Source organism: Lutra lutra, chromosome 15, assembly GCF_902655055.1.
Source record: "Lutra lutra chromosome 15, mLutLut1.2, whole genome shotgun sequence".
Taxonomy (NCBI): domain Eukaryota; kingdom Metazoa; phylum Chordata; class Mammalia; order Carnivora; family Mustelidae; genus Lutra; species Lutra lutra.
This window is the reverse complement of record NC_062292.1, coordinates 42,464,687-42,477,183: the sequence shown is the minus strand read 5'-3', so window position 1 is coordinate 42,477,183 and position 12,497 is coordinate 42,464,687. Positions and strand designations below refer to the sequence as shown.

The following is a 12,497-nucleotide window of genomic DNA, read 5'->3' as shown; positions in this document are numbered from 1 at the left end:
AGACGGGGCTTCTCTGAGCAGCCCAGGTCCCCCCTGCTCTGCCCATCAGGGCAGGGCCAGAGCTGACACTGGTTCACTGTTTCCTGACCGTCTGTCCTCTCTGCTGCCTTGGTGGAAACTGCACTGCTCAGCACCCCACCACGGCTGTGCAGGGGGACCCTGTTGTAGGGTGGAGGAGGGACGGCCACCACACAGGGGATCAGCACAATCCACAGTGCCAAGCCGGGTGGGTTGCAGCGATGCGGGTGGGAAAGGAGGCTCTGGAGGGACACAGAGAGTCCGGGGACAGTGCCACCGAGGGACACCAAGGATGGGCAGAGACTTGGGGGCCTCAGCTATCCCCGAAGCCACTGCATCTCGTTCTGAATGGAGCCTGGCAGGAAAGAAGAACCCCCAACTCTGCTGTCTCCTTCTGGAAGATTTAGGGAGCCCAAAGCCACACGTCCTTGTTACGGTTGTTCCAGCCTAAGAAAGCCAACAGCCTCCTAAGAAGCAAGGTAGGAAGACAGTAGAAGCAGCAGCTGGAGCCACCCAGGAAGCTGGCTGGATATTTGAGCGGACCCTTCCTAAAAGCTGTCGGGGGGAAGAAAGGGCCCAGGTCCTGGACCCCATGAAGGAGCAGAAGCTGGGAAACGAGCACGAGAGAGAGAAGATGACTGGAGGACCTGAGTACCTACTAGGGTCTGAATCTCCCTCCAGTTTCTTCCTTCCCTACCCTCTCTCCAGAATCGGCACCACCATCTACCCAATGGCTTCAATCATAAACGTGGCAGCCACACTTGACCCCTCCTCCTGCCTTGCACACCATGTCCATTACCATTTGGTTCTAACTCTAACACACCCTAACTCTTTCCAGTTCCTTCCACCTCCACTGCCTCCTGGCTCCCTGCCTGCCCCCACCCCTGCCTATAACCATGAGCTCTTCCAGTCTTCTCTTGCCCCCTCCAACCCATCCCCCACACAGCAGGCAGAGTGACCTTTTCATGTTAATGTGCTGAATACACTGATTGAGTTTTTTCAATGTTATACCACCCTTGCAAGAATGCAATAAACCCTATTTGGTTGTGATATATTATCCTTTTTATCTATCACTGGATTTGATTTGCTAATATTTTGTTGACGAATTCTGACCTTTAAAAATGTAATTGAGATTATGTCATTCCCTGCTGAAAGCACTCAGTGGCTTCATTGCGCACTTAGAATAAAATCCAAACTCTTGACCATGAACCACAGGGCCTACACGGCTCTACCTAAGTTCTCAGGCACCTGTGGGTTTCCTTGGACACTTACTCGGGGTTTGGAGATGCCAGAGCCAGCCGCAGAGAAGAGCACGATGGTCACGTTCCTTGAATTCTCCTCAAGTTATGATTGTAGCCACCACTCGCTTACCGGTGTGCTGGCTCGCTCCCTCCACCAGTTCCTAAGCCCCGGGGACCGGGGCCCACTCCTTGACCATGACCATGATGAGACACCTAGTGCCTGGGCCAGAATCTGGCCCTTCTGGGTGATGCAGGAATGAACTCTCCACCTTCTCCCATGCCTGTGTCAGCCCAGCTGAACATGGCTGTGATAAGCACGCAACCACGCCACTGGACTCTCCCCTCAGATTCATCACCTTGAACTTCAGGTGGGCCCTTCATGCCGTCCCCGATTATAGTCCACTTCCCGAGTCTAGTCCCTCCCCCACTTCCAGAAAATTATTCCACACTTGCTACTCTCCCTCCCGCCTCCTCCCACCTCCTCTTGCATCCTCCCTCCCAGCCGGTGACCTTGCTTCCCACTTCCAGGAGAAAGCTGAAACACGCAGAAGAGAGCTTCACCTCCCAGCATCTACACCCACATACTCGGACTTCCTGCCAAGCGTCTCTAAGGCAGCCCCTCTGTGTGGGTCCCGACCCTGCCGGCCAAACCAAAGCCATCAACCCCAAAATCCTCTCCTTGGCTCCAATGTTAGTTTTGCGGTTTCTGCTGGATGGTTAGCCATCAGTACACAAATGTACTAATGTCCCTCTAATCTTAGAAAACAGCACAAAACAAAGTACCCTGTTCCCACTTCTCCCAGTGGCTTCTGCCCCATTGCTTTGTTCCCTTCATAACAAAATTCTTCAAAAGAGTAACCTACGTTAGCTGCCTTCGATTCCTTTTTCTTCTCTCTTGAGCTTTCTCTAGCCAGGCTTTCTGCTCCCACCACTCCATGACATTGCTTTTGCCAAATCCACTGGTAATTCTCAGGCCTCATCTCCCTGGACCCATGGGCAGCCATCTGCAGCAGCCAATCCCTTGCTTCTCCTTGACATACTTCCCAAGCACTCACTCGGGGCTCTGGGTTTTCCTCTTTCGTCTGCCTCTCGGTGCTCGGGCCTCGTCTCCTCCCCATCTGTACTTTGCTTCTGAAGATCTCATCAAGGTTCCTTGGAGACACATACACCATCGACCTGCAATGGTTCTCACGTTTATATCCCCAGCCTGCATCTCTCATCCGAACTCCATCCTTGCATATCCATCCAACCTCCCGCTCAACATTCCAGAGCTATTCGACAGACACCCCAAATTCAATGTGTCTGAATCTGAACCCCATTGCTCACAAAACCCATACCGCCCAGCAGCCCTTCCCGCCTCAAATAATGCCAACTCCAGCCTGCCAGTGGCTTAGGACTGAAAATCTGGTCATGCTTGACTCTTCTTTCTCTCCCATCCCACATCTAGTCCATAAACAAATTCCTTGGCTCTTCAAAATACATCCAGAATGTGAACAAATCATCGTACATTCATACAATGGAATTCTAGCAATGAGAAGAAAAACCACAAGCCATCCAACAAACAACAGAAAAAGTCCTACTGTTTCGTTCAATAACAGGGATGAATCTCAGATGTAATTTTAAGCTTCAGAAGCCAGGCACAAAAGAGAACATACTACTGGATTCCCTTTGTAGAAGTTCAAGATCAGGCAAAATGAGTCCAGGGGGATGAAGGTCAGAATAGCGGTGACCTTTCCGAGGATATGGGAGGGACCCAAGGGAACCTTCCGGAGTGCTGAAAAAGTTGCAAATACTGATGGGGCGCTGGTTACACCTACATGCAAGAGTGTATCAAGGTATATGCTTAAGACTTAAGCATTTCACTATATAAACATTTTAACTCAATAAAAAGTAAAATTTGAAAATGCACAGCCAGAATGAACCACTTTTCACCACCCGCTGGGCACCATTCTGATTCAGGCCACTTCCCTCTTCCCTCAAGCCATTACTGCACATATTAATGAGACCCCTGCTTTCCCCTACAGTGCCTTCTCAACACAGCAGTAGAAGAAGCCTTTAAAACCTAAGTCAAATCATGTGGCTCCTTTGCTCTAAACCCTGCAATGGCTCCCATCTCCCTCAGAATAAAAGCCAGTGTCCTTCCAGCAGGCCCCAAGCCAGGAGGAGGTCATTATCTCTCCAGTCCTGTCTTGAACAATTCTCCAGCTTTCTCACTCCACCACAGCTGCACAGACCTCCTTGCCAGTCCCCAAACCCTTCAGGTACATTCCTTCCCTAGGACCTTTGCTCTAAGTATTTCCTCTGCGTGAATGTTTGATGGCTTCCCGGCATAGCCCCTCTCCTCTAAGGTTCTGCTCAGATGGCACCTTCTCAACGGAGTCTCTCCTGACACTCCCAGTCCCACCAAAGGCAGGTTGGGAGTTGGTCCTCGGCCACCTTGCCCTGCAGGAATCCACAATGTCGACAGTGGCTAAGAGCCTCCAGATGGAGAAGAGACAGGACCAGCCCGCTCATCTTTGTGTCTGCAGGTGCAAGGCCTGCAAAGTGCCTGGGACACAGCAGGGGCTCAATGTCAGTTTATGAAGTAGGTCTGTGGAAGTCACCATCTCTCTGACCTTCTGCCTCTACTAGGGGTAAAACCCCCAAGTTGAGGAGCGACGCAGGAGAAGGTGCCTCTTCTCCTCTTCTCTGGGCTCAGGGAAGGCCTTTGCCAGCTGCCTCCACCTCCCTGCCCACCTCCAAGCCGGTATCTCCAAGGGCGCATGAGTGCCAAGGCCCACCCTCCCCCCCCACCGCTGCATCCTCTTCCTCCCCCATCCCACCACGACCCACCAGCCCCTTCTTTGTTCCACAGCAGCTGGCAGCCTCCTCTGGGCTGGAGTAAGGAGGCTGAGGCTGAAGAGGTAATTCACGTAGCCCAAGGAACTCTCCGTCCTCCTTCCTCTCTGCTCTGTGCCCACCCTGCCAAATGGGGCCAACTAGGAAGCGCCACGTTCCGAACCTCTCCCCAGAGGACTGCTCTCCTCACCGAGAGGCAAAGAAACAGGATGTCTAGGCCTCCAGGAATAGAGACGAGGCAATGAGAAGGAGGCCGGGCCCGCCAGTCCTGCCCTGCCTAGCCCGGAAGAGCAAATGGGCAGAGGAGTACCAGACACATTCTGGGGATCCGCAGTGTCCGTGGAGTTGGGCCAGAGGAGTGGGGAGAGGTGGAGTAAAGACGGGAAATATTTAACCCCATTTAAAATTCCTGACCCACACCCAGGGCTCTGGACTTGGCCCTGACCGCACAAACGATGTAAACTGTGAGCACCCTTGCAGAGTTAATTGCAATAATACAAAATCAGTAACAATCCAAACGGCCAAAAATGTAAGAATGAATAAATAAAACGTAAAATTCATTTACTCAAAACAAGTGTCTGGCATGCCTACTCTGGGCCAGGCACAGGGGATACATACACAGATGGGGTCCTGGTCCTCTTGCTGTTTAGCAAGCTCAGGAAAACCACCTAGACCATGAGCAACTGGGGAGAAGTAGAGGCAGCCTGAGTACCTAACAGAGGAGACTGGCCCGGTCCAGGGGGAGAGGGGGTCAGAGACATCCTCCCGGAGGAGGGACTGTGTTAGCTGAGACCTACAAGATGAATGAAGGGACAATCCAATATTTTACCCTCATAAAATTCTTACAAAACAGCTCTTATTGACATAGAGAAATACTTATAATACAGTAAGTAAATAAAGTGGGATAGAGAGCCACACGTGCTCTCCACCATGTAAAAATTATATTTTTATCTATCTATCTATCTATCTATATATTTATATATATATATATACATATATATATATATATATATATATATATATATATATATACACATATACATATATATATATTTAGAGATACAGATATATAGAGAGGTACATGTGGAAAAATTTTCTGGAACACCAAAATGTTAACACTAGTTATCTGTAGGTGGTAGAATTACTGGTGACTTTACCATCTTTCTTCTTCCCTACATTTCTCAACATTTTCACCATGAGCATGGATTCCATTCATGCTGAGAAATAAATATCAAGTGTCAGGGCACGGCCTCCAAGATTCTACCCCATGACCCTTGGTCAAAGGCTTCTCTAGAAGGCATTGTGACCATTCCCCTGCTTCCAAGCAGTGCTAACTCCTGGAGTACAGGCACAGGAGACACTCTGGTTATCAAAAAAGACCCAGGCTCACCACTGTGGGAAAGGCTGACTTGATTCCTAACAGCAAACGGGTCCTAATCTACCAGATTTCTCCCCTGCTCCAGCATGCTGGCCTCCAGCACTTTCTCCTGGGCTCTCCGGGGTCAGCAGCCCAGTTGGGCAGGCCTCCAGCTATGGACAGAGGTAGGCCAGCCTGGGGCTCCACTGCCCACTGGAGGGAAGGTGAGGAAGTCTGAGAGGGAGGTACCCAGCACGGCCGAGCCGAGTGCAGAGTCCACTGGCAAAGATCAGAGGAGAAAAATCACCCCACTGGCAGCCTTGAGGAAACTCCTCCATAAATCCCACAGCTTTGTGGGTCCGATTCAAGATACCTGCGGGCTCACTGCTCAGAGACGTCTGTTAGACAAGCCCAGATTCAAATCCTGTCTCTGCTCCTGACAAGATGTTTGTCTGGGCAAATCACTGAACTCCCCTGGCCCTCAGAATTCAGTGTATCTACAAAAATGTCTACTGAATGGGGATAGCAATGCTGTCTGCGAGTGAGAGGCCAGAACACTAAATACGATGAACCATGTAAAAAACAAATAAACAAAAACACGTAGCATTGTGCCTGACTCAGAACCCCTGGGAACTAGAAAATACAACCCAACACACCCCTCCCATGGTCTCAGCACCACACCAGCCCGAGTCACAATAAGGAAGAACCATAGAGTTAGAGTTAAAAGGACGCTCAGAGGCCTCAGATCTAGTCCCATCACCTAACGGGTGAGGTGAGGGTGGGGCTCAGAGAGGTTGAGTATTTTAGCCAAGAATGCACAGCTAGGTAGTAACAGAGCAAGGCTCAAACTCAAGGTTTTCTGACTCCCAGAAGCCTACCACCCTTTCACACCACCCCAGCCTCTCTGGCCGGAGACAGCCCTGGCTCAGGGCTCCTTCCCAGACAGGGCTTTGGTCGGGGAGCCCCCTGTTGGCACCCCAGCCCATAACCAGCCCCCTGGAGTCAGAGGGCCGCCAAAGAAATTCAGGGTGAGGGGTGGTGGATGAACACTGGAGATTCCCTAGAAGTAGGAGCTCTGGGGGAACAGGGTTTGGATTATCAGGCATGCAGAGGTGCTATGCAAATAAGATACAAAACACATGTAAATGACCACACGTTATTGATGAATCAACAATTTGAGCTCGCTCTTTTTTTTTTTTTTTTTTTTTTTTTTAGTAACTCGATCATACTATGTGATGTGAAGCTTTTTTCTCTCTTGGCGTTGTGCCAAATGGAATGAAATAAAATTTGTGGTTGGCTGACCAAACCACACTTTGCTTGGTGAGGGGCCCAGGCTCACTTCTGTCACCAAGCCACCCCACAGATGCCTCCCCTGTGCTCAGGCACTAGTACTCCCCAGTGTCCACGGCATCTGCCTCCGCCTGGCTTGTCAGAGCAGCAAGCCCAGTGCAGGGGGACCTTCGGCTGAGAGATATTCTCCCAGGCCCAGCAGACTGCTGACTCGAACTCATCCTCTTCCTCTCGTAGGGGGACGGGGACGGGGACGGGGACGGGGACGGGGCATGGTCTGGAGTGGCCCAGCCCATCAACCCAGGCTCCAGGATCCTGGCCTTAGGAGCTAGACCCCAGCCGCCTTTCCTCCCTGAGGGGACTCCTTTCCAGCAGCAGGACCTCCCAGGCAGTGCTGGGGTGTGGCTCTGAAGGAACGGCCTGAGCTGTCGGGGCAGCTATGGTCAGATCCCTGAAGGAGAATGCAGGGGAGGTCTAGTTCCCAGCAAGAAGGTTAGAGATCAGACATCAGGAAGGCCTGATGGAGGCTCAAGCCAGTTAGCTCTGAAAACTCATCCAACTCAATCGACATTTACTGAGTGTCTGCCTTGTGCCAGGCACTGAGCTAGGCATTCTGGAGAATTTGCAGAAATGGACAACATGCACTGGCTGCTCAGGTCACTGCCTTGAACACACTGACAAGCCACCAAGGAGGAAGAGACATGTATAAATATAACATAGCAGTATTTTGAAACCTCCCTGGAAATGCGGTGTGCGTGTGCATGTGTGTGCATGCACATGTTGGTGGGAGGGCATGTGCGTGGCTGCAGGAGAGCGCAAGTGTGCATGGGGTGCAGCGCCCGGGCTGGCTTGTTCACACCCACTTTGAGCCAGATGTTAATAAGGTTAATAAAGCTACACACATAAACATACCACTTATGGCTTGCAGGTAACACTAAGTGCATCATATCGTGCTAAGTGTTTATATATAGGAATTTATTATCTTCTTCCCATCATTTTAGGAAGAAGGTACTACTATTTTTTAAATGATGTTTATCATTTTATATTTTTAAGGATTTTATTTATTTATTAATGAGCGAGCACAAACAGGAAAGAGGGAGAAATGGGCAATGCGGGGGCTCGATCCTAGGACCCTGTGATCACGACCTGAGCCAAAGGCAGATACTTCACCAACTGTGCCACCCAGGTGCCCGAAGAAGGCATTCTTACTAATGTTCCCTTTTGTAGATGAGGAAATTGAAGCTTCACAAGGTAAAAAAGTGGCCTCCCCAAGGGCACACAGCTAGGAACTCATAGCAAGGATTTGAGCCCAGACCTGTATCCTCTGTCTCAGGCACCCCCCTGCCTTGGCCTTCAAAAGGCAACTCCCCAAGACTCCCAGCTCCTGGAGGCTGGAGCAAGGAGCAACCACAGCTGCGCCCTGGAAGACCGAGCCTGCAGTCCTGCCGCCTCAGCCACCCCCACTCCCACAGGGCGAGTCGGGCACATTCTGCAGGCCTGTGACCTCTGTCACATCAGGATCAGGCCTTGGGTTCACCTTGGCACCCGCTCAGCAAACAGCGAGCAGCCCTCCTACATCTGCATATCTGAGTGAGTTTCCTAATGTGGCAACACTTTGCTAGAATGGCCCGGCTGGGAGGCCCAGGCGGCCCTAATGGGCTGAGACTGGTTTCCTCTGCACAGCCCAGCCACGGCCTGGGACCGGCCTGGGACGAATGGCAGCAGGAAGGCACCTCTACAGCCGCGCCCACGGGCGGCTATAAGGCTTCCTTCTCTACCTCCCCCTGTCCCCCGAGCAGCAGTTTCACCCACCTCCCCTGGGAACGTGGAGGCTGTGAGGGTGGTACGCAGGGCATGGGGACTGGCATATCATATCGGCACGGGGCCAGGGAGAGTCAGGAAGGAAGGTGGGCAGTGAAATCTAGGCTGTGCTCCCACCCGGCTTCGGGAGACCCCCTGGGTCTTTCCAAAGTTTCTCCTTTACCAGCTCCTACTCCACCTCCCTTAGAGGCTCATGAGGAGGATAGGGGGAAAAATGGTGCATGAAGAAAAGCTCTGAAAAGGTAAACGTGCACAAATGTAACACACCCGGGAGAAATGTGGGTGCCTAGGCCTGCCTGGGCAAGTTGCCAAGTGAGGCCAGAGGCCCCATGTCCCAGCTATGGAAGCTACTCTGGGGATGGCAGGTGCCAGAGCTGGCCGGAGCTCCCCAGTAGAAAGGGAATCTGTTGGTGACCAGACCAGACCCGGTAGAAAGGGAATCTGTTGGTGACCAACGGGCCTCCCGAGAGTGTCCCAGCGGAGCTGGCAAGAGACTGGCCGTGAGCCCAGGCATTCACTGGCACTTGGTAGCCCAGGCACTGCCTGGTGACGAGATTGTGGCCTGGCAGGCCCCAGCGTGGACGGGACGCCTGCCTGAGGACCGCCACTCTCAGGCCACCCACCCTGGCACTGCCTGGACCCAGCGTCAGCTCTTCAGCAGTGACCGGCAAAGTCACACATAGCTTAGCCACAGAATGGCGGCTTCAAGACCAGGCACCAGCATCTCTCCCCGCTCCTGCTTGCAACCGAGATCCCGTGAGTGGAAGTTGGGCAGAGGTGATCAGACCGCTAGGCTTCCACGGGACAGCCGAGGAGGGTGGAGCTGACTGCCGCAGAGCCAGAAAACACGAGAGCTAAAGAGTGTGTTCAGGAAGCCTGCCGGGGTCTCTAGCTGGAGAAGCAGCTCTCCTGTCCCTGGAAGGCCACCATCCTGACACCTTCACCCCACTCTAGCCATCTGCTTGGACCCTTCCCCATCCCCACATGGGAGCTTGGTTTATTCCCATCCGGTGCTCACTGTGACCGTCTTGGTGGCTCCCTCCAATCCCCAACTCCAGGCTGGGCAGGCAGCCTGGGCTTCCCTGGCCAGGAGAAGCAGCTCAGGAGAAGCCGCAGCAGCTTCAGCTCTGGGGTCCTGGGCACTCCCAGGTTCCCATTCCTCCCGCTACTCAGCCCCCTCCCCACCCCCACTTCCACTGAGGCTCAGCCTGGCACGTAGAGGGGACAGGAAGGCAGAGTGAGGGCTGGGGCACAATGGCCCAGGGATTCTCTGGCTTCCATGGGGTCTTCTGCTCTACCTTTTATCCTCTCTCAAGCCACCCAGCCTGGGGTCCAGGGTGGGGCGCCGCAGGTCCCTTCAGCGGCTCTGGACTCACCGGAGGGGGATCTTGACGCGGAGGTAGCGGTCCACGGCGATTGCCAACAGGGCCAGGATGGAGCTCTGGGTGAGGATGAGGACAGGGCAGGCGACCATGAGGCAGGTATGGAAGTAAGTCCGTGGCCCAATGTTGATGAGGATGGCGAGTGGGATGACCAGAGCGCCCACTGCCACATCAGCCACCGCCAGCGAGACGATGAAGCAGAAGGTGGCATCCCGCAGAGCCTGGTTCACCTTCACTGCCCAGATCACCAGCACGTTCCCGGGCACAGAGACCAGGGCGATGAGCACCTCGATGCCAATGTAGGCGGCCTGGAAGGCCGAGATGGAGGGCGGCATGGCAGACGCAGGCCAGGCACATCAGCAGCCAGGCACCAAAGGTCAGGAGGCAGGCACCTGTGGTCACAGAAGCCTAGGGTGGGGAGGCCTGCCTGGGAGCGGCAGGGGGAGCCCCGGCAGCTAAGAAACTCCGCTGTCCTCTGGAGTGTTACCCCAATTGGCATATACATAGAGTGCCTGCCCAGGCTGGAGGGAACCCTCCCTGGCCCTTTCTCTGCCTAATCTTTGTCCCCTCCCTTTATCATCCCCAGAGGTTCCATTCAAAAACTTAAAATAGCAGTGCTCACTCCTCCATTAGCTTTTTTTATCAGGTGTGAGGCAGCTCCCTGCCGGCACACGCCCCCCCCCACGGGGGTCCCTGTGCCTGGCTCTGCCCACCCAGCCCCCAGAAGAGGCCGCAAGGAGCTCACCATCCCGCCCGCTGGCCACCAGGGGGTCCCGGAGGCGGTGCCCAAAGTTCTGGGCACCTGGCGGCGCGCAATGCTGCGGGGCCGCGCGGGGCAGGGCTGGGCTCCAGGCACCGCGCGGCGGCTCATCGTCCTCGGGCTCCCGCCGCAGCTCTCCCAGCCCGGCCTTTCAAGCAATCACATGGTGTGGCGGAGGCTCAGCCCCGGGCGCTTTTAAAGAGGTAGCACCCCGATGTCGCACCTGGGACGGGGCTGGCAGGCGCGGGGCTGGAGGACCGAGCCCAGCCGCAGATCGCGGCGCAGACGCCCCTTTGCCCGCCGGCGCGCACACGTGCCTGGCGCCACCCACCCCAGCCGCGGCTGGCGCCCACCTCTCAGCAGCCGCCGGGTCCCGCTGCAGGGACCCTCCCAGGCCAGCGACTCTTCCCCGCTCCTGCCCCAAAGGGCGTTCTGGTCGCCCCTCTCGGCCCTCTCCTGCATCCCCATTGGGGAGCCACGGGGGCGAGGCACAGACTTACCCAAGGTCACCAGGGCTGGCAGAGCTCCGAGCCACCTGAACGGCTGTGTCCGAGCGCCCTCCCCGCTCGACGCCTTCGGCAGCCGCCCGCTCCGGGGATGCGTGCGCGATCCAGGGCCAGCCTGTCAGGTCCAGGGGGATGGTCGCTGGCTGGGACTCCACTCGGGCGCCGGCGCCTCCGTCGCCCCCGGCTCGGGAGCTGAGTGACAACCCGGCTCCGCACACCGGGAGGGGGAGGGGGCGGCGGCAGCACCCGCGGGCCCCTCCCTCCTCGCCCTCCGTCTCCTCCCCCACCCCCTCCTCTAAACAAAGGAAGTGATTCTGGGTGAGAAAAGCTGGGAAAATGTGAGCTTTTCGCAGGGTCTGGTGTGTGAATCCAGCCTCAGGAGTGGACAGACGGGAAGCCTCCGTGTGTTCAGTGGCTCGCTTCTCAATGCGAGATGCCCGGAGCCCCGGTCTGGCCGCAGGGAACCCCTGTAGCCGGCGGCCTGGCCTCTCACCTGCAGGGTTCCCCCCACCAGGACCCCCTCCCAGCCGTCAGCTAGAAGCAACCCCCGCACCCCCCACCACACGGTCCTACCCCTCACTGCTGAAACCCTGCTCTCCCATGAAGCCAGCCCCTGCCTATTCATTCTCAGAAACTAACATCCTTCCAGAGCACATTACTTTGTAGGCTCTGTCCTGAGTCATTATATTCCTTTCTCCTCTATCTTTCAGAACTGCTTATTCACATATTAGCAATGTCCATTTTACAAATGAGGGCACTGGGACTGAGAGGAGTGACCTCTCTTCCTAAGATGATCTCTGCCACTGTCACTCCCTCTTGTGCCCCTTTTCTTTCCTCCTCCTCCTCCCTCTTCGTGGCACAATACCTAAGCCAAAAGGTATCCAGTCCAATCCCCTCATGTTATAGATAAAGAAGCAGACTCGGGGGGGGGGCACCTGGGTGGCTCAGTGGGTTAAAGCCTCTGCCTTCGGCTCAGGTCATGATCCCAGAGTCCTGGGATCGAGCCCCGCATCGGGCTCTCTGATCAGTGGGGAGCCTGCTTCCCCCCTCTCTCTGCCGGCCTCTCTGCCTACTTGTAATCTCTGTCTGTCAAATAAATAAATAAAATCTTTAAAAAAAAAAAAAAAAGAAGCAGACTCGGGGAAGGAGGGGACTTCCGCCAGATCGCACAGCAAAATCCCAAGGGGGGTCAGAGTCAGAAACCAGGCTCCCGACTCCTGACTCCTGACACAGTGCTCTCCACACTGTGCCCCATCCTGATCCCTCCCTTGGCTGCCTCCTGGT

The 12,497-nt window shown here is 54.7% G+C and overlaps 1 protein-coding gene across 5 annotated transcripts in view; it reads right to left on the bottom strand.

Moving 5' to 3' along the window:
* The window catches only part of ADORA1 (adenosine A1 receptor), a 31,303-nt gene extending 19,870 nt beyond the window's left edge, over nucleotides 1-11,433 (bottom strand). The window contains exons 1-2 of one of the 5 annotated variants that reach the window (XM_047704956.1): nucleotides 11,208-11,433; nucleotides 9,942-10,339 (exon numbers count right to left, since the gene is read on the bottom strand). In XM_047704956.1, the coding sequence (XP_047560912.1) occupies nucleotides 9,942-10,282 (341 nt within the window). In that variant the 5' untranslated portion in view covers nucleotides 10,283-10,339; nucleotides 11,208-11,433. Of the gene's footprint in view, nucleotides 1-2,122; nucleotides 2,330-9,941; nucleotides 10,340-10,692; nucleotides 11,046-11,207 lie in introns of those variants that run through there. The other 4 variants (XM_047704955.1, XM_047704957.1, XM_047704958.1 and 1 more) reach the window with 4 other exon arrangements.
* Nucleotides 11,434-12,497: the final 1,064 nt, after the last annotated feature.